The 20,893-nt window shown below is 36.1% G+C and overlaps 1 protein-coding gene across 4 annotated transcripts in view; it reads left to right on the top strand.

The window, feature by feature from the left end:
• Positions 1 to 10,802, top strand: part of THSD7A (thrombospondin type 1 domain containing 7A) — a 201,835-nt gene extending 191,033 nt beyond the window's left edge. For 2 of the 4 annotated variants that reach the window (XM_062567769.1, XM_062567768.1), the window contains 5 exons: positions 734 to 829; positions 4,180 to 4,262; positions 4,602 to 4,812; positions 7,981 to 8,068; positions 9,560 to 10,802. In XM_062567769.1, coding sequence (XP_062423753.1) covers positions 734 to 829; positions 4,180 to 4,262; positions 4,602 to 4,812; positions 7,981 to 8,068; positions 9,560 to 9,644 — 563 coding nt within the window. In that variant the 3' untranslated portion in view covers positions 9,645 to 10,802. The remainder of the gene's footprint in view (positions 1 to 733; positions 830 to 4,179; positions 4,263 to 4,601; positions 4,813 to 7,980; positions 8,069 to 9,559) is intronic. The other 2 variants (XM_062567771.1, XM_062567772.1) reach the window with 2 other exon arrangements.
• Positions 10,803 to 20,893: the final 10,091 nt, after the last annotated feature.

Raw genomic sequence — 20,893 nt, 5'->3', positions numbered from 1 at the left:
ATATATATATCCTTCAAGTCTAGATACGTAACCAAATTTGAATTTCCTTCTTCCCTTTGAATTGCTATTAATCACATGACAACATTGAAAAGCCCCCATCATACTTACTACTGAACAGAGCATTTAGGAAAAGGCATTTCTGATCCACACATTTTTTGTCTATTCTAATTGTGCCAGACATGGGGGAAAAAATGAATATTTACAAATGAGGGAACTACGGGTCACAAAGATTGCCTGATTATCCCAGTGAGTGGCACGCAGCAGAGCTGAGATGTGAATCCAGGTCAGGCCAAATGCTTAAAACACCCAACCACTCCTTTATGCGCTCAAGCAGTGACCAAAGCCTGGGGCTGCCATGGAAGAAACCTAACTCTTAGATGACTCTTGCACAACAGATGGGCCACAACCGTTACAAGGCTATCAGAAACATCTGTTTTTCCTGTTTTCTGCACTGGGCTTACCCCATGTGCAGTGTGTGCAGAAGGTGCTAATTAGTGTCCGGGAGATATATAATCTATTTGGTATATCTGGTAAGCACAGGAGACCTTGCAGGGCCTGCACGTGTGCAGTACACCGACTTCAGTTGCTGGGTGAAGGAAGGGGCCCATTTAGCCATAAAAGATGTTTCATTTTTCTGAACTAGAATTACTGCTACTACTGGTGAGTGTGGTTGACAGTGGTAGCCTATAGTCTTGTCACCGAATCACTTGAACAGTCGATACTCTCTGTGCAGATGGCCAGTGTTATGAGTACAAGTGGATGGCTAGCCCGTGGAAGGGGTCTTCTCGAACGGTGTGGTGCCAAAGGTCAGATGGCTTAAATGTCACAGGTAACTACTCTTTCTATATACACACAGAAGCTTATCGTGTTATTGCTTATGAAAGGCTTCAGTTCTTTTCCAGAATTATGTAATGATAAAAGTAAACAAAAGAATATTATCTTCTATATTGAACTTGGAATGTTTTGCATTGTGTATTTTTTCTATAGTCATACATATTCTTCTAGATTTAGAATTTCAGATTTCAAGCCCTACAACAAAATTTTTAATGTATTAGGGTGTATATGTTTTCTGTGTATTTTTCAATGCCTACACAGAGCCAGAGAGATGTAATGGTTGATAATATCACGTGTATATCATGTACTTCCATGAAAGTACAAAATACCAGATTTTAATAAATATATTAATGTAGAAGTATTCATTTAAGTCAATGTGATAAACCTCTACCAAAATACTTGAGTAGTCCAAGGCATTCAGTTTTTGGATGTAGTTATTTTTGGTGCAAATCGAAGTACAAACCAGCATGAATTAAGAATGAACTGAGGTCTCTGAATTGAAGAAAATCTTCATATGTATCTTATTATTATATGAATTTGTTTATCAGAACCGAGGATTCGTTAGGGCTGAGATTTTTGCATTCATTGCTTAAATAATTTTCATATCTGCCCCCATGAGAGTACAACAATCCCAAAGATCATAAGCACTTCCCTAATGCCAGTCACTGTCAGGACAGTGGCAGGAGTGGGACTCTAATTCACGGCCTGCTAGTACAATACTTCTTAACTACTATCTATTTAGATAGTATTATTTTTGCATGGTTTTGAAATAATATCTGGCAGGCCAAAGTCTCTTTTGTGTCCTCTTATGCTATAAGAAATATTAAAATCCATTATCTTCATACCAAATGCAACAGGGCAATATCTATGCGCTTTGATTGCTTTCTGCTTAGCTCAGATGCTTGTGTGTGGTAAGTAGAACTAGAAATAAGAATCCTCGTTGATAATAATATATCATCTATTAAGGGTTTTATAGGCCTTCAAAATAAATAGCATTTTGGACATTATGGCTCTGAAATGTTAAAAAGTAGAATTTATTCTTAAGTTACAATCAGTCACATATAAATAATAGTTTGTGTGGTATGACTAAATACAGCTATGTGAAAAATTCTCAGAAAGAGAATTGTACAACTTTGTATTGCTAGCAGGTTTTTCATAATATGCTTCTATATATCTACATGGATGCAAGGAATTGCTTCTTGTATATGATAAGTTCCATTATTTTGGCACTATTAAAGCCTCATAATTATTTTCTGATTTTAAGATTTGTTTACTCTTCCAAATGGATTTAATATGAATGATAATCTAGCCTGTATAAGACATAGAGGTAAATGAAACATAGGGGAAAAAGGTATATTAATGGAAACTGACTTAGATAAGGAAGAGCAGCAGATATAGTGTATTTAGAATATCAGAGAAATATTTGATGCAAAGCCCTTTGCATTAATATTGATGAAGCTGGAAAAGATGAGAATTACAAAGCAAATAACAAACTATCAGAAAGCAAGATGGTAGCAAGTCAAAGCTGAGAAGAGAATGTTTAGGTACGGGGTAAATTACTTGCTCACTCTGAGGACTTAGTTTATTAATTTAATTAAATGACCTTATCACTAAAAGTATAGGCATAGTTAATAATTTGTTAAGAGATGATTTGAGAACTTCAGTACCTTTCTGATTTGAAATGTAAACTCCAGAGAATATAATTGTCAGTCGCCATCCAGAGTGAAACTGAATTTTTAATATGTTCCTGATTGTTTTCAAAGAAAGCATTAAATACAATGTTCTGTTAAAAATTCTCTACGTGAAGTATACAATACTGAACTAGATTTCAAACTCAATGTCAAGTTTTTTTTTAAAAAAAGTTTTGCTTATAAATGACAATATTTAAGAACTCCTACTGATAGATACACACATATGATTGATTTAAATGGAAATTTGACCTAGAATCAAACCATGTCTTAGATAATCATGTTTCTTTGCTGCCTTATTACTGCATGTCTGGCTCCAAAGTAGTATATTTTTATTTAGACATGATCAAAGTTTTATTACAAGTGCTGTTTGTATTTTAAGGCCTTTAGGTTTTTTTTCTTTTCTCTTCTTTTCTTTCCCTTTCTTTCCTTTCTTTCCTTTTTTTTTTTTTTTCCCCCCATAGTATTATTGTGCTGAATAGCTGTTTTTTACTTGAAGGTGTTGTTTCCCATGGGCGATGAAGCAGCTCTTTCCTTCTGCAGCTCGCTGGATGACTGATATTTTATTACATAGATGCTCACAGGCATGTGATTTGTATGCTAGGATGAACAATTTTACTTTATGGGGGGTGGGAAATACTTATGGCAACCAGCAGGGTTTTCTTTGTTCTTCATCAGCCATCCTGTTAACACTTCGATCTAGCATAATAGCTAGAATAACTGCATCTAACTGCATCTGCTATGGTTGTGACCAACATCAGCTATCAGGATTTCATCATCATATCACACCAGCATAAGAGTGAAATTAATCTGAGAGATGCAAGACAAGCTGGCCTATAGCAGCATAAATCTTAAACTATATGATGCATATTTCTCTTCTGTAAGAAGGAAACTCAGATATATTCACATTGATTCTAAATTTATTTTAAAGTCATTCTGGCTGAAATGATAGTGAAAACCTGATTGTGTGCATTGGTCCATAACAGTAACTCTGCACTGTACATAAAACTATAGCAATGAGAACAAGAATTGTATAAAACGGAAAAGGACTGAAAATGACTGTTCTGATATCACAGCATTCAGTGTATATTTTCCTGAGAATACTTCTTTCCTTCTGAAAGATCTTTCTTATACTAGCAAGAAGTGTGGCTTCATAAAAGGCAAAAATGGACAAAAATGAACAAAAGTGACTACAGCAGGAGAAAACAAGTACCAGTTCATAAACTGAATGATTAGAGTGTCTTCAGTTTAACAGGCAAAGATGTAGGGCAAAAATATGCTTTTCTTTGAGGCCACAGTTTTGACATGTGAGTCACAAGGAGGGTCCTAGAAAATCTAAACCTGTTCCCTCCAGCGCCACCAAACATTTGAACTGCGTCTTGAGCAAACCACAGGAGAAATAAATAGAAAAATGAAAGGTTCACTTGCCAAATATTAGTTTGCTAAATTGCACATCAATATACATACTATATCCTTACTGTGCATATGAGAAAATACCTGAGACCCTTTTTCATTCATTTTGGAATGAGAGTAGCACTCTAAAGATCAAATCAGCAATAAAATGGTAATCTGTGACATACAGTAGTAAGTAATGACATCAGTAATTTCATCATTAGTGAGGTATTACCATGTCAAAATATAATTTTCTGTCCTACAGGGGGCTGTTTAGTGATGCGCCAACCAGATGCTGACAGGTCATGTAATCCACCGTGCAGTCAACCCCACGCTTACTGTAGTGAGGTATGTGCTACTGTGTTGGAGCAGAAAACACCCCCAGGAGTTCCTCCCATGCATCTATTTACGTTACAAATGTTGCACCAACAATAGTATTCTTAGAAATTTTACTAGTCATTACTTTGTTAAAATTAACTTCAGACCATTTTGTGCCTTTCCATGAAATGTTGAAATATCAGTATTGATTCAGTAAGATCCTGCATAAAAATATACACAGAGGTGTATTCTCCAGGCTAGCACTCATCAAAACAGTCTTCTCTTCCAGTCATCCATGTTGTTATGATTTATAGCTCATAGAAAACTGTGTTTTTCTGCTACACAGTGTCAAACACTTGTTCCCTACAGACTAGGACGTGCAGTTGCGAAGATGGATACACTGAAGTCATGTCCTCCAATGGCACACTCGAGCAGTGCACACTCATCCCAGTGGTAGTGATCCCCACCATGGAGGACAAAAAGGGAGATGTGAAAACCAGTCGAGCTGTGAACCCCACCCAGCCCTCCAGTAACCAGTCAGGACGTGGAAGGACCTGGTTTCTGCAGCCTTTTGGGCCAGGTGAAGTCATACAATGAGCAGGCAGTTTTAAAGCTAAGTACTGCTGCAGGGGCTGGCATTTACATTTTTGTGATGCCAAGGAAGAAAGGCAAAATCTTTAAGGGTTCATTTAAGAAGACAGTCGTCTGTCCTGATTAAAACAAAGAAAAAGGCAAAAGTAAATACCTACCCTTCTCTGCTACTCCATCAGTATATTTAATGAAATCTTGTATTAAAGAAGATTTCCTTTTATTCACTGCTTTTTGTTAAAATTCACATAATCTATTTGGAATGTGACCTTAGAAGGGAGTTGACTGCAAAGGTGCAAGCCAGGATATTACATTATGCTATCTCAATAATATAGCCGAAAGAGTAAAAGGGTAGCACTGAAATCTGTAAGGGATTTGCAATTAGGGTATAAAGTGCAAGGAAACAATTGATGGAGGTACACTAATGCTTTTCTGCCATACCCATGTTTAAACTAATTCATGTTAGACAAAGCTAACCATAATTGTGATATTTAGCATAGGCATGCTCTAAGTCACTATAGGCAGCTTTTGCACTTATGACTGACCAAGTTCTTTAGAGCTGAGCAAGTACTCTTGTGCAGGAGTGGTAAGACATATAGCACAAGACAGTTACCTCATTAAAAAGAATTGATAAAGTCCATCATGTAATCAGATTTCAATAAATATTTCCTGATTCTATTAAGCATTGACATAAATATAACTACGTTTCAGTAACAAAATAATTTCACAGAAAGAGATAGGATGTTTTCACAAAAAAGTTAATAGTGTCAAGAGATTAATAGTATCAATTGGTTTTCTTCTTACAGATCTTCTAAATCACATTGAGCTGAATATTCTAACAAATATTAGAGATCATTTTAAGTGTCTTACAGTTTTCATATCTTTCTAAAGCTTTTATGAATGTTTTAAATCTAAAAATGGAAAATATTATCTTCCCATGATTAATCCTGAAAATGCTGCAAAGCTGAGAACTACAGAAATACTTTTTAATAAGCAAATAAATCATGTTCAGGTTAGAAATACTTATGTAAGATCCCATTAGCTCTAGATAGTATTTGCTGTTACTTGTACTGTCATACAATATATGAATCCTGCAATGAAATGATCTTTCCTCCAATTAGTTAATATTCATCCACAATAAAGAAGAAAATTAAGCTGTTCCACTTTTCCTTTCTTATAAAAATAACATCTTAACAAATATGTTATTGTTTAGTTTTATCTCCACCAAAAAATACTATAGGTCAGATTGTAGCAGTGACAGTACCAACAAAAAGCAAATATCAGGTAGTTGCCATCAAGTAAGTATTCAGAAATGTGGATGTTCATGTCACCTAAGACAGCTGTGTTCCTTTTTTTTTTTTTTTTTTTTTTTTAAAAAAAAGGCGGGGGGGACAATTGAGAGGTTTTATAAAACTTTACCAATTTTTCAGTAATTCCTAATTTTATTTAGGAAGGAAACATAACTCAGCACAATAAAAACAATGGTGTTTTGTAGAACTAATACTCTTTCCAGTGCATGTGTGAACAAATGTGGAAGCAAGCAAACATTTTGCACTTCAGATGAGATGAAGAACTGTTTCCATTCCAGGACTGGGTAACCATTGGAAAGATTCTCCTTTACTCTATCATGGTTATTGCATTCCTCAGAGTTTCTAAGTTTAAAATAACTCTTTCTCCACATTAAATAATACTGCAGTTTTGGAAAGGAAGGTATTTAAACCAGGTGAGACACCTAGAAGAGCTGCATTTGAGAGGCCTATTCACTTGTATATTTAGAAAAATAAGCTATCCAGAGGGTATTCAGAGTACCTGAATTCAGTGCCTGAAAATGGGTAGTATGATTTAATATAGTTTTCTACTTTGACAAAAAAAAGTGGAAACAAGCCAAAGAGAAAAGACAATAATGTGTTTAGCAGTAATGAAGTCTGATTTACCATCAAATTGGCTGCTTCTATCCATCTTTAGTGGATCAGTTATTTCAATGCTACAAGTGATAATGTTTCATTAGGTGAATTGATGTAATGGAGCTAAAATGTTTTTATATTAATTAACCTTGAGCAAGTTGTCACTGTGACTGCAAGACTTTAGATTGTTGGAGAACAGAAAGCCTGAACTTAACTGTGCAGTGTTAGAGAAGGCTACGGTGAATTTGAACAAAATGAGTCCAACTATTTTGCATTATTATCGAGTTGTAGAAACATCAGCTGCACTGATAATGCATTTTTGTTTCTATATATCTTTTGGGAAGCAAGAAGTATTTGGTCAGAAGTGCAAAAATTTAGCTGTGTTTTCTTAGCATAGTATTGAAAGTAACATGACATTTTGTAAGAGACTAAGAAATGACTTCACGAAATAATAATTTAGTCCCTTGTAAATGAAATATTTAGGTTTTTTGTTAAGTATTCAATGACAGGGAGTGTAAAAAAGCTAATAAGCCTCTTGAAAAATAATGTTTTCAATTATCAGTTTAGAAATGTTAAAATAAGTCAAATAAAAATAGCTTGAGTCAAATAACATGTGAGGGTCTCAGGTTATGAAATGCTTATTTGGGGGTTCAGAGCAAAACCCCAGAGAAAGTCACATCAGCTATTCCTTCATTTTTCCTCGGATTAGCAAGTACATCTAGGATCAAGGCAAATGGGAAAATAGAATGTGGACCTCAGACTGCAGGAATGCTGTGCCCCAAAATAAGGAAACGAGGAAAATCAGATACTAAAAGTATCTAAACAGAGAAGTAAAGAGCAGCAGAAGTGGAAAGGATAGGCAGATCGATTTGCCCAAGCGAAAACCGAGACACTGCTGCGTTCCGTGGGGAGCTGTGGTCCCGCCGTGCTGCCTCTGCCCCGTGGCGCTCTGCTGCTTTGGGATTGTCGGGACTTCCGTGGGGAGCAGGACACACGCACAGAGAAAATAAAACCCGAATGAGTGCGGTTCCTCTCACAGCAGGGCTCCTCGGGAGAACTCACTGCTCAGAAAGCCTGGAGAGCGTGTAAAGCACGAGCTACTGTGCAGTTATTTAGGAATATCTTCTCCCATTAAGCTGTAATGGTGCTGGCGAAGGCATTTATTTGGGATTTTTAAAGTCTTTTTATGCTATTTTAGAACTAATAATTCAACCAAACTAACTCAAACACTACTGACTAACATTCATTCCTTTTAGATGGGAGGCTGAAGACCTGGGTTTATGGTGTAGCTGCTGGTGCATTTGTTTTACTCATCTTTATTGTTTCTATGATCTATCTAGCCTGGTGAGTTCTTTAATTATTTACAAACAAGCAGGCACACACAGACTGTAATGCAAGCATTTACATACACAGCAATAGAAACTGCAGGCAGTTCTTCAATGTTTAAATTTCCACATCCTGTTGCCAAAGCTCAGGTTAGTGGCTGAAAAAAGATTCTTAAAGATATGGGCTATCTTAGAGCATCGATTATTTTTGCTCAATTTATGTCTATTAATGACTGCATCTCACGATAATTTCATCACAGCCGTATCACAATGCAGAGAGGAAGGGAAAGAGTGAAATTTAGTGGCTAGACAAGTCAGACATGATATTTGAAGGAATACAGAAGAGATACACAAAGAAGAAAAGGCTGGAAATTTTCTCATGTTTTTCATACAAGAAATACTGTTTTGTTGAAAATCGTCTTGCATTAGAAAGCAATGGTGTTTTTGCAAGAACACGTCACTTTTGATGATGTTTTTACTCAAGTTTTTCAAGTCCTGTTTGGAATTTCTGATGCAAATGACAGGACAGATCATACATACCCCAAACAAGGATCCTTAATCATCAGGTTATACTGCCTTGGTAGACATTGGGGCAGGGAGCCGTGGGGGAGTTAGTAAACTTTCCCCACAATCTCAATTCTGTTTAAGTAAGGAACAAAATCTTTTATTTTTTTGAGGGAAAGAAAACCTAATAGCCTGACAACGCCATAAATTCTTTGGACTGGAATCTGTGGCCAATGCACGCCCCTGAAACGACTGTTCTGGAAACAAAGGTTTAGGTTTTGACAACCTAAGTGACACATATGAGAGAAACCTGTTGAACAAGGGTGAGGATACATAGACTTATTTAAATGCTGATTTTATACTCTAAAAGAAGACAAGTACTACTGAAGAGTATATATTCTATCTAAAGATTAAAAAAAGTGCAAATAGACTTTTTTCTTTGGTAGTTTTTTTAAAATTATGTGAAATGGATTGGAAATACTGCTGGAGTAAAGTAATCCCCAACCTGTTTACAGTCCATTTGATTATAATATCTAAAATTAACCTTAGTCATTTTAGCAAGTATAATGAGATACATTAATGAAAAGGATACTACCCAAGATGGAACTCTGATGAGGAAACCCTTGATGTGTCGAGAGGTTAAGACCGAAGTTACATAATTAAGGAAAAAAAGTTTGTTATTTTGATACACTGTATTCCACTGTAGGTCCTAGTTTTTTCTGAAAACAAATGATCTTGCAAGATTATCCATCTCCTGCCAAGGATTTCATCAGTCACATCAGTACCATAACAGTCCCTTTCTCAACAATTTAGCTTTGAATTGGTGTTGCTTTGGGTTGTTAAAGAGAGAATTACAGATAAAAGTGAAGCTTTTAGGCATATAGCTTGAACCCAACCAACAATCAAATGCATTAGTTTAAACAACAGTTTTTCATTTAAGAATGAAATCCATACCTTTTATGTTATTATTTTATTGCTGTATTTACAAATTATCTTATTATTGCAGCAAAAAGCCAAAGAAGCCCCAGCGAAGGCAGAACAACCGACTGAAACCATTAACCTTGGCTTATGATGGAGATGCAGATATGTAAAATATAACTTCCCATGGTGACAAATGGAATCTAAATTGTTGGATCGAAATCAGAACATATCCAAAGCCACAAGGATTTGCTATGGAGTGGATTAAGTGTTTTGACTTTTTTCCTTTTTGTAACTGCACCGTAGATAAGGATGGATTTAATAATGCCTAAGGATATTCAAGGTATTACTGCTTTTCTTTAGACCATCAACACTGAGAATTCTGGCAGAACCACTTTGACAGACACTGCAGTTGGAGATATTTGCGATCTTTTCTCAATCTTACAGAACTATGAGCACCACGTCCATCTCCAGAATGCTGTAGCTGACGTAGTTTTGAAAGCCCCTGCAACATTAACCAAGTATAATCAGTTCAGCATGAAGAGTTTGTACCAAGCTGTCTATGACTCTTTATATTCAAGCATAACGTAAATACTCAGCTGAACCATATGTATTACTCTGTCAGATTATATACTTGTTAAAGAGCATTTTAGTACTTAGGAAAATATTAACTTTTAACTGAGATTAACCCACTGAGCAAATTCAACAGTTTGGCAATTGATAACTCATGTTAATCTGCATTTCAGAGGGCAATGACTCACTTGCAAAATTCTGTTCTGTTATCACTCCAAAGTGTAAATGCCTCAGCTATACATCGAGAAGGGAAGCATTCTCAAATTCAGTATTTTCTAGCGATTCCTGTCTGGAAAAATACTACCCGTTGTAAATGTTACAATACGTTTCTACTTTCTCTAACTCAAACTGTTGCCTGCATCTTTTTTGCTACATGTAAGGCAAATTTTTGCACTATATTAGTGCAGCATGATATGCACTTAACTAGTATTGCCATAGAAACTGCCTCTGTTCAGAAAGGATGATGTATCTTGTGCAAGGAGTGTCAAGGAGACAGGTCGTAAATCCTGAAGAGAGTAGAGTTCAGTTTGGACTGGGCTTGGATGGGATCGGCTGACAACGTGTACTGTATACACTGTTTCTCATCACCGTGGCCATTTGTAGTCTATTTCATGGCAGTAATACAAGTGTCTAGTTTCTTGCCCCATCTACCTATACAAATATAGATTGTCCTGCTGGTTTCTAATTGTACTTTGAAGGCTGTTTATGACTAGATTTTTTATATTTATTAACTTTGTTAAAAAAAAAAAAAAGAAAAAGAAAAAGTGGTTGCCCTCTAATCTTGAGTGACATATTTATCTGAAAAGGTATTCTGATTGTTGGTTCAACTAAAAGAAAAGCTTTTTGCTATTTTTGTTTCACTAGTGAAAGTATTTTCACTGTTGCTGACAGTGCAAAGCTCAGAACCCTTTTGTCTTTTCTAGTTAAGATAATTGGATAGACTCTTTACTTTTAATTGTTCTGCTCAACTCTTGGGTGTACTAGCAAGAAAAGAATAAGATCAGTACTTCTGCCATTTTAATAGTCGTAACTTTTTAAAAAAACTCTGGCAGTATAAAAGCTCGCTGTTAACTTCTTCCATGCTTGTGGCTCGTTGGTGTTACGCTTCCACCGTGAAGCGCGTAGACTTGCTGTTGTATCCGCCTGTTACGAACAGGATTCATGGCCTGAGAAGAGTTATTCTCGCAAAATGGCTTCTACATTTAAGTGACTGTGCCACTACTAAGCAATACAATTACAAAAGTTCATCAGGCAACCTCTCAAAAATAATTGTTATGTAAAGTTCAGTATTAGGTTCTCAGGTCTTTTATATAACCTAAACCATTTCTGTCTATTCATCACAATATTTGCTCAAGAAGCACCAGTTTTTGCACATTAAAGAAAACGGTAGCTTTTGCAAACTTTGGCCCACAGTAACCAATGTAATCAATGTAATCCACTGTAATCAATGACAAGACTCTCATTGACATTAGTGAGTTACATCAGTCCTTAAAAATATCTAACCTTGTTCCATGTAAAATAATTCTTAGAATCAATGTGCATTTTGCATAATGTTAAGAGAGATTATGGTCCTAATTTAACCTAATTAATTTATATTACCAGTGTGGTGTTACAGCATAAAGAAAATGATCTTCCTTCCACTGCAGAGGTATTCACTTGAATGGAAATGATAAGCAAAGGGAAAAAATAGTAATAACCTTTTGTACAGATTAAATTTCTCACTTTATACCTTGATTCTGCAATGGCTGGTGAAGTGCCATGGTCCCTCACTGCAGCAGTGATTCATTCACATATGTGTTGCAGCGCTGGGGGCTTCAGTCTGGCATCACTCTGTAAAGATCTGGAGGGAAAAAAAAAAAAAAAAAAAAAAAAACTTCAAAGTTCTTGAGTAGGAAACAGCAAAAACCTAGTTGATTCCTATTTGATCAGATGTATGAAAAAATAAGGTGGAGAAATTTAAAGTTTCTAAAAATCATATGTCATGGGGAAATCATGATTTCTGTACTTTGAAAAGTCTGATTCTGTGTTGTCCAATATTGTTGGACTGATATCAGTTGAGGGAACAAGGTTTCTTTCATTGGTAACAAATCATCATTATTTATTACACTGATAGGTCTTGGACACTCTTGTCTAGTTCTTGCCTTGAAGATTATTATGCCCTAAATGTCAGAATTTCATGACTTGAGGGTTATTAAGGTATACCATCTCCTGTTTCTCGCTGTGTAAAAATGGCAAATGAAGAAAAGGATAAAAGTTTAAGAATGTTTGGCCTTTGCAATCCATGCAAGTCTTTTAATATGTATTACAATTTATAGCTGGTCAGTGAATTGTGGAGGTGCACATCCATGTCATACTCATGCTGCATCTAAAATCTAGAGTGCATTTTTTAAAAACAAAGTGCACAGAAATTTGAAGCCAGAATGGCTTCTGTCTTTATCAAGAAAAGATTATTAGGCTATAAGGAGGGCTGATGTAGTATGTAAAGCTAAAAGTTGCAAAGGTGATTAAGCCTTTTAGCATTGAAACAATAATAAATAATAGGGTAAGTATCAGTATAGAATGAAAAGTTTTTGCTTTAAAAATCAGAGTGCTTCTTCAAATCCAGTGCCTAAAGCAGCCACTACTGTAGATTGTTAGTTTGTGAAAGTAACGTTTCCAGTGATCAAATAAACCATGCAGAAAATAGCAAAGTAGGCATTTTCCTGTTGATGTGGTGGTTTGTAATTCCCTTTTTAAATCTGTAGTTTCTAGATGACTGTGTCTGCTTTGAGTCCTGGAGCAGTTCCTTTTCAAAGCTTTGGTGCTCCTGCACAAGCTTGTTTATATTTGGTATAAAGCACCAATTTTGAAACTCCCTTCCTCCTGCCAAAATGTAAAGTCCATTTTCCAATATAACAATCTGAAGAGACCAATTTTAAAATTCTGTGTATAAATCACTGTAAAATATACCTTGAGTGAAATGGAAATCTGTCTTTTTACCTTTATGTAAATTGTGCTCACCCAAAGTTAAGAGTTTATTTTGCCTAACTTAATTTACTTGAATATTTATTTTGTAGAACAAGGAGGCAGCTGTCTGAGGAATGTTTACCTTTTTTTTGTTAATGTTAATTTGTAAATTGTGTAATGCATTTTTATTTTTTAAATTATGTATATTTCTTTTTTTAATGCACAAAATGTTTACGTACAACTACTGCAAATTTGTGTATATTGTCACCAAGCTTTATTCAGTTAATACAGTGACGTGAAAATGTAACAAGTCTTACATTTTCATATGGGTTATTTTTACATAACTGATGTATTGCTGACAATAAATATAAACACAAAATCATTTCATGTCTCTGTTTTTATCTGAGGTAGTCTAAAGACACTCAAGGCAATCATTTGATGTCTCTTCTGTTATGAGCATCACTTGCTGTCAGATTCAGTATTGCAGCACTGCTTAAAAGAGGTGTCAAAGAGTAGGTGGCACACACTTGGCTTGGGGTCTTGGAATATGTTTGTTATGATCCCAGTGTGGAGGCAGGCTGCCATCATGTTGCCTCTTCATTGCTTCCTCAAGCATTCAGCTGTCTTGGCTTTTGCTGAGAAATGGAGAATGGTTTCTGGTTAGCAGCTGCTAATACTTTTCTATTTCTGGCTATTTGACTGTCAATATTTAATACAGTTTATTTTCACGTGCTTGAAATGGCCTTCCTACCTGTCCCTGAAGTATTTTTCAATCTGAAGGTTACTATATTTTTCATAGTCTTCATCTCATTAGGGTGTCTTTTGACAGTAAAATGAGGGGGTTTCCCTTTAGCAAAAATAGGAGTGTTTTCTGCAGAAAGTACTACAAAGTGAGTGCATAAATGCTAGTAATAGATGTTAGTCTGATTGAACCCCCTTTTCCAAACAGCTTGTAAGCAGTTTCAGTGAAGTTTGAGTGGTGACCATTATGGGGATCATCTTTCCCTAAACTTGTAGCTGTAATAACTAGAGTAATGATCATGCTATTAAACCACTTCTTAGAAATATTTTTCAGTCATGTCACTGAAATTACTTTCAAGGTACTTTACAGAAGCAATGCAGTCTCACAGGTTTTAAATTAATCATCTGAGCCATGAAGACAAAGTTATTTTTTGGCACACTAATGTTTACAATCATCATCTAAGAGCATATGGGGTAAATATTGATGTGGAATTTGGATAAGGGGATAAAAAGTCTATTTTTTCCCTTTTTTTAACAATAATAAAAACAAACAAAATGCCTACCTGTACACATCAATCTGTGACTTCAGCCTCATCTATGAATTCTCACCAGCACTGTTCCTTGAGATGCATATATGCAAACAGAAATATAATTTGAAGCCATGATTAGAATTTAGTTAACTGTTCTGGGAATGCATATTCACCATTTGTGGACTGTCCAGTATTAACAGATAATGTTTAATGTACTGCCTCAGAAAGCCCCCAAAGAAAACCCCAAAACTCATCCCAAACTAATTTACACTACCTGAACTCACAGAAAGAATATCAAATACATGACAGGAAAAAAAAAAAGTAAGGGTGCAAGTACCATATTATATCTTGCTTCTGTACCCTAGACCTGGTTCTCTTAACTTTCTTCCTATACCCCAGTTGTGTCTTGGAGCAGATGGCAGGTTTCATCCTTACCTAGAACTTTTCTGATTTGCATTGATTGCTGTCATAGCCTTAATTCTATATTTATGTGGCTACTCATGCTTAAGTATGTTTAGACAACAATAGTTACCAAGTGACAACTTACAGATATTTCAAGGCTTGCCACGAATGCAAAAATATACATACTTAAAATGTGATTTAGAGACTGGACTCCTTTGTTTCATCTCATCATTCAACCAAAAGTGCAGAAATGTATGTGGAAACCTTCAAGACAGCTAATTCTGCATACTTCAGGTTCAATCACCTCTTTCTATTGCTTTTACATCAAACCTTTCTCTACTGCTCCCTTGTTATACTTGTTTTGTGTTAATTTGGTTGTAAATTCAAAGTAAGGGCAGTCTCTTCTGTGTGTGCAGTTTTACCAGAATGGAGAACTCTCTCTTTGGAAACCTGACCGTGATATGCTAATAAACAATGACTAACACAACTTTGCTCAGTATCTAGTATTCTTCCAAGAATTCTGGGAGAAGAGCTTGTTGGACTGGCTTGGAGTGGTCATCTGCTCGTGAAGTCCTAAAGAGTAAATCAACCAAAGAGGTCAACCAAAATCTCCGTCTCTGTGAGAATTCCATGGCAAGAGGATGTGTGTTTGCATTTCTTATTTCTGTGTATTACTCTAAACACATGTGGATGATCTGTTCTTCTGTTACTTTTTCTATAAGCTATACCTGTAACTTAAAAATAGAGTATGCATGTTACACAAAAGGAAAGAAATTATGAGGACTCAGTTTGATTTTTGATTTTTTAACCAGCATAATAGACACATAATTCTTTAGGCAATTCTTTAGGCTTCATATTGCACTTCCTACTTCCTTAACACCTTAATATGATTACTATAATTTCTGATTGCATATTAAGCCAGAACAATATATCTCAGAAATTTGAGGTCTTGCAGGTAAAAGAAGTCACAAAGGAAACAAAGGGTAAAGATTATTCTTCCTACCCTCAGTGTGTTGTTTTCTTCTTCAGTTATACACTAGTTTTACTTTATGGAAGTTAAATGATATCAAAGAGCTCTCACAGCGCTCTCTTCCTTCCTCCCACTCCTTCCCTAAGAATTAAGAGACATGCCAGGACTGTGGATGATTCTTACTCTAAGACCAGGCAGAGAAATAATCACAAATAGAAAGATAACATTTACTTCATGTCGTGTGCTACAATTTATACATAATTTAGCAAGTTAGTCATAGTTACTCTGCAACACAGTTTAAGAGGATACAAAATGAGGAATGAGGAGATTTCAAATCTCTTCTTTTGTCAGAAAAGGATCCCACTCTACGCCCTGCCCTGGCCACTGAGAGGGAAGTTTGTTTTCCTCTGGACCAACCTCTCCCATTCTTCTGATCTCAGTACATTGCAGCATGACATAATACTCCAGAGTAGTTGCCTCCAGCATTTCTAAAAGATGACAAGACCTAAAATTCTACAACCATCTCCTTAAAAAGTACGTGACTGTAACAAATTGAACTGCTCTGGCCACACTGCTGGGTTTGTGATGAGTAACTGAAGACCCTGCGGTCCGGTGGGATAAGTTGCTCTGTGTTATGGCACCAAAGCTCTCCTGCAATGAGTAATAAGTCTTAGCTGCTTAATCATGGCTTCACAGCAGCCTGGGAGCAAAATGCATAGCTGCCTGAAGTAGACCATAGGAAATGTCTAGGAGATGATCCTTCTCAAGGATGTCAGCTCCCATCTCCAGGGCCAGAGGGGGAACGAGTATTTCCACTCAAGAATCTCAGCCACCAAATCACTCATCCAATTAAGTACCTAATTTCATCTCTTTTCCTGGGGAATAACAAGACTAAAACACTCCTCCTACTCTGAACTGAAGAGTAAGAATGTTCTGGCCCAAACCTGCTCCATTTCAACCAGAGCTCAGAGCCTATATTACATGCATCACTAAGTGACTGACCAGGCCATGCAGGCTCTCTCTTTTTGCCCTTAATGGATTTTTCTACAAGAATGAGTTTTTGTTGAAATTGTTCTTTTCAAAAAACAGGCTCAGTCAGGCACTGACCTGATAAGACTTGTTATTAATCCCTAAAGCATAAGCTGTTAGTTAGTTCACACTGGCCATGTGACCCACTGGCAAAAAAAACCCAGTATATGTCCTGTGGAAAGCATGACTTCCAGGTTAGTCTGAAAAACTGAAAGAAAAATAAATTTTTTACCAATTCAGTGTTAGCTGCTATTTTAAGCACTTTGCCATCATTGTCCTCGGAGCTCTGTATCACTCCCCAAGAACAGAGGATTCTGCAGCTCTGTTTGGTGAGTGGAAACTAGTGCCACAAGGTTTTGCTTAGAGGAGGAAAGGAAAAAAAAAATAGCCAGCAGTTTTGTAACTGCCTGAAGTTGAATTAATGAACTGCAGCAAAAGCTTTCTGCAACATTAGAAACAGCAGCTGGAGCTAAACCCTACATTTCTGCCTTAAATGGCCTCCACTTACTAGCTGATGAGCAAAACATTAGTAGCAGTCGTTTGTTCAGTTTTACAGAAACATAAAATTAAGATTTGCCAGAACAAGCAGCAAGTCAATTGCTGGTGTCAAACCAGGTCTCTGGTCTCATGCCACAGTTATAGTGCTAAGAGAGCCAAAAGTCTAATCTCTTCAAAATTTCAGATAGGCAAAATGTTGTTTATGTTACAGATTACTATACTCCACCTCTGTTAATATGTTATCTTTGAAATTATGTCATCCTGAAGATGATAAGATTTCCATCAGCTGCTTTGGATTGATGAAATCGCAGTAAAACGTATTTCTCCAGAATACTTCATGGCTCTAGTCAAAAAGCCTGACCACCCCTTACCAAAGATTGTCTTTGTGTTTAACAAATTTTTTATAATGATGTGTAAGGCTTTCCATTATTATTTAAGGCTATATATACCTACAATAGCACTATAGAGAGACTAGTATTGTAGGCTAGCTATTATATAATATTAGATAATAAGGAGAGAATATGAATAATAGCATTTTAACATTATTTTATTTACATAGTATAATGCTTTTATGTCCTACTTAAGTAGCTGTCAATTATCATACAAAGCATTCTGAATATTTCCCACACTAACTATATTAAATTATATATATAAGAAAGAAACATTCCTGTAATAAACCTGGAACTTTTTTCAGCAGAATAACTGGACAATTAAATAAATACTAATTATATTACAAAGCAGAAAGTACTAAAAAGAAAAAAAAAAAAAAGTCCTCAAAATCACTGCATGCAAATTTCCAGCTTTTGATTCTCACTGCTTCTTAAAAACAAAAAAATCTTCCATCCCATTCTACACATTGATTAGAAACTGGGCCTTTGCATCAAACAGTATGGATTTTCATGAACTTGACAGAAATGTCAAAAATGTTAAAAATATACAAGAATATATCATATACGCTAACAAGCTACTCTTTAGATAATAGATGATAGAAGACACTCCAGTAATAAACCAACATTTTAGTCTGATAGCAATAATGCTTCAGTGTTTTGGGCAATTATTGTGGACCGCTGTGTCTCTTAAGACCATAAGACTACTCAAGGTGTAGATGACAAAATGTCTGGCTCAGATAATAGGTTGATCCCACAGTCTTTTATCACTTACCAATGGTTAAGGACAAGGAAGGGAATTCATCCATTGTACTGTTTCTTGTTGAATGTTTTGCACAATCCTGTGCCGTTCTTCATATTTCCATAGCCCTTCCCCCAAAACAAAACAAAACAAAACAAAAAAAACTATGCTTTTATCCTGCTGTCATCAATGTACATATTTCACTGTCGACCACGTGTCTGAGTTGCATTCCCTCATGTCCTGAAAGTCCTCTGATCCAGCTGCTAAGAGGACCATCAGCAGCAGAGTGCAAGCTGGGGTAGCAGGAGGAGTTCCTCTAAGTAGGAAATGGGTCTAGGAGGATCTAAAGAGTTTGTGTTCCTAGAAGCTTGAAATAACTTGTATTAGTTCTGCTGGTGCGGTGACAATCAACAAAGCAAGTCAGTGTGGACCCAGGATCATATATGCCAATCCTCAGTGTAAAACTAGTCTGAATGCCTCTATCCAGCACTGTGCACCACCATGCAGGCACCTGCCATCTCCTAAAGTCTTTGGGTACCATTGTAAATTGACAAATAGAAGGCTCCCACATATAACTAACTATTTTTTTTTTAAAATAATAATAAGATGGCATCTATGTGAAAAAATGGAATTTGACTGAAGAGTGATCTTTTTCAGTATCAGCATTGGATTTTGGATTTGGAACTGCTTTGTGGCATCTGGAGAGCCTGCTGCCATATTATTCCAATTCTTGGAAATCAGAGTAGTTCAAGATGATTTTTTAGTTGAAAAAATTTACATATAAACTCAGTCATAAATCACACAGGAGGTAGTAAGTTCTATACTTATTATATCTGCAGGACATTGTAAAAACTAGGTGGACCAGAAAGAAAACAAAACAAAGCATGCATTAAGAATGCTGGAAGCCAAGTTTAATGAACTATTTTACTGAAAGCAGTAGCTTGTTTAGATTACAATGACTGGCTGAGTGTGAGAGATTGCCAATGCGTAACACAGAAAAAAAAAAAAAAAAAACACTTGGAAGTGTGTCTTTATGCTAAAACCAGAAGGGCTTTTAAAGAGTATCTTCTTGTTGATTTAAATTCTGCATATAGTAAATGATCATATATGAAGCACAGTGATGGCCTAGAAAGATTTTTAAAATGTATCTCTCTGGAAGATGCTTCATAAACCACTCAATGATTGAGATATCAGAAACAGCAGTGGAGAGCTCTGTGTAGCTACAGAGAAAGAGGATGGAGAACAGGCGAGGGTATGTTACTGGCTGATCCAGAAAGGAAGGCTTTGATTTCTGAGCATATATGCATACGAATTGGAAAGGCAGGAATCTATGGAGCTCCTTTATATTTGCGTATGGAGGACAAAAACGACAATATGATGATAATGATGCCAGAGACAGGGCAAACATCAGATGTGTTCAGCTACAGCTGACGGAGCAAAAGGAGGATTGGACCATTAAGCATTTAATAACTATTAAGAATTTAATAATCATGCTTTCACTTTCCTGTTCGGCTAACCAGAAAGCACCTGAGAACTGCTGCTAACTCTGTGGTCCCCACCTATTCTCTCATAGCAGAGATCATGAAAGACCAGTAAACCTGCAAATGTAGCAAGAGGGAAAAGTTATTTCTCCTAAATCTCCACCCAAAACCAAAACCAAAACACCTAATGAATGCACAGTTTTATCTTTCTCTCTTTGGGATACTATGTGGAGAAGAATGTAATGAAAGAAAAAAGAATTCAACAAGGCCATTATACATAGCAGATATTTAAAGTATTTACATAAGTAATGCTCTTATCCAGATCAGGATGGCAGATGAGGTGTCACAAGGATAACCAAATGAACTAATCTTGTGCACTTAACAAGGCAATGATCTGGAAAAATGTTAATAAGAACTTTCTAATGACAAAATAAAATATTGAGTGAGCAAATGTGGAGAGCCCATTGGCTAACTGAAAAAAGTAGTAACGTTCTGAGTAAAAAGAAATTCTGAACAAAGTGTCAGGAATGAATAAAACGTCACTAGGATTCACTGTGAAACACTACAAGATAATAGTAGGGGACAAATAACAGCAAGGCAAAATATGTCGTAAAACAATGAGCCACACAGAAACTTAGTATGATCAAAGACATAACCCCACAACATGTACTGTGAGGCTTATCTCCTTCAAGAGAAGAGCAGAATTATTCCAAAACATCTTACATTTGTGATAGTAAATAGTTAAATAGTACCCTGAACTACAGTTCACTGAAGAACTGGTGAACACAGGGACAGCCTAAGCAAGAAATTACTAGTACAGCATCTCTTCTTAAGAAATAACTCAATGGCAAATGACATTGATCAGCAGGAAATTTGTCATGATTGTTTGAAGAGTAACAAAAAGTGCAAACTTTTTAATGACATTGAAGATGGTGTTTTTTTCTTGCATATACACTTCCAAGTTGATTATCATTTGGCTCAGGCTTTTGTGGGCCAGACCATGTTATACAGTAGCCACTGTATCTGATAGACACAGGTGGCTTTTTCTTCCATGAAAGGGACCAATTTGTTTTGAACTTATGTCACCTGTGCACCTGCTGTTCTTCTGAGGGTTCCAGGATGCT

Source organism: Rhea pennata, chromosome 2 (assembly GCF_028389875.1).
Source record: "Rhea pennata isolate bPtePen1 chromosome 2, bPtePen1.pri, whole genome shotgun sequence".
Taxonomy (NCBI): Eukaryota; Metazoa; Chordata; class Aves; order Rheiformes; family Rheidae; genus Rhea; species Rhea pennata.
The sequence above is the reverse complement of the archived record's forward strand: the minus strand, read 5'-3'. Positions and strand labels throughout refer to the sequence as shown.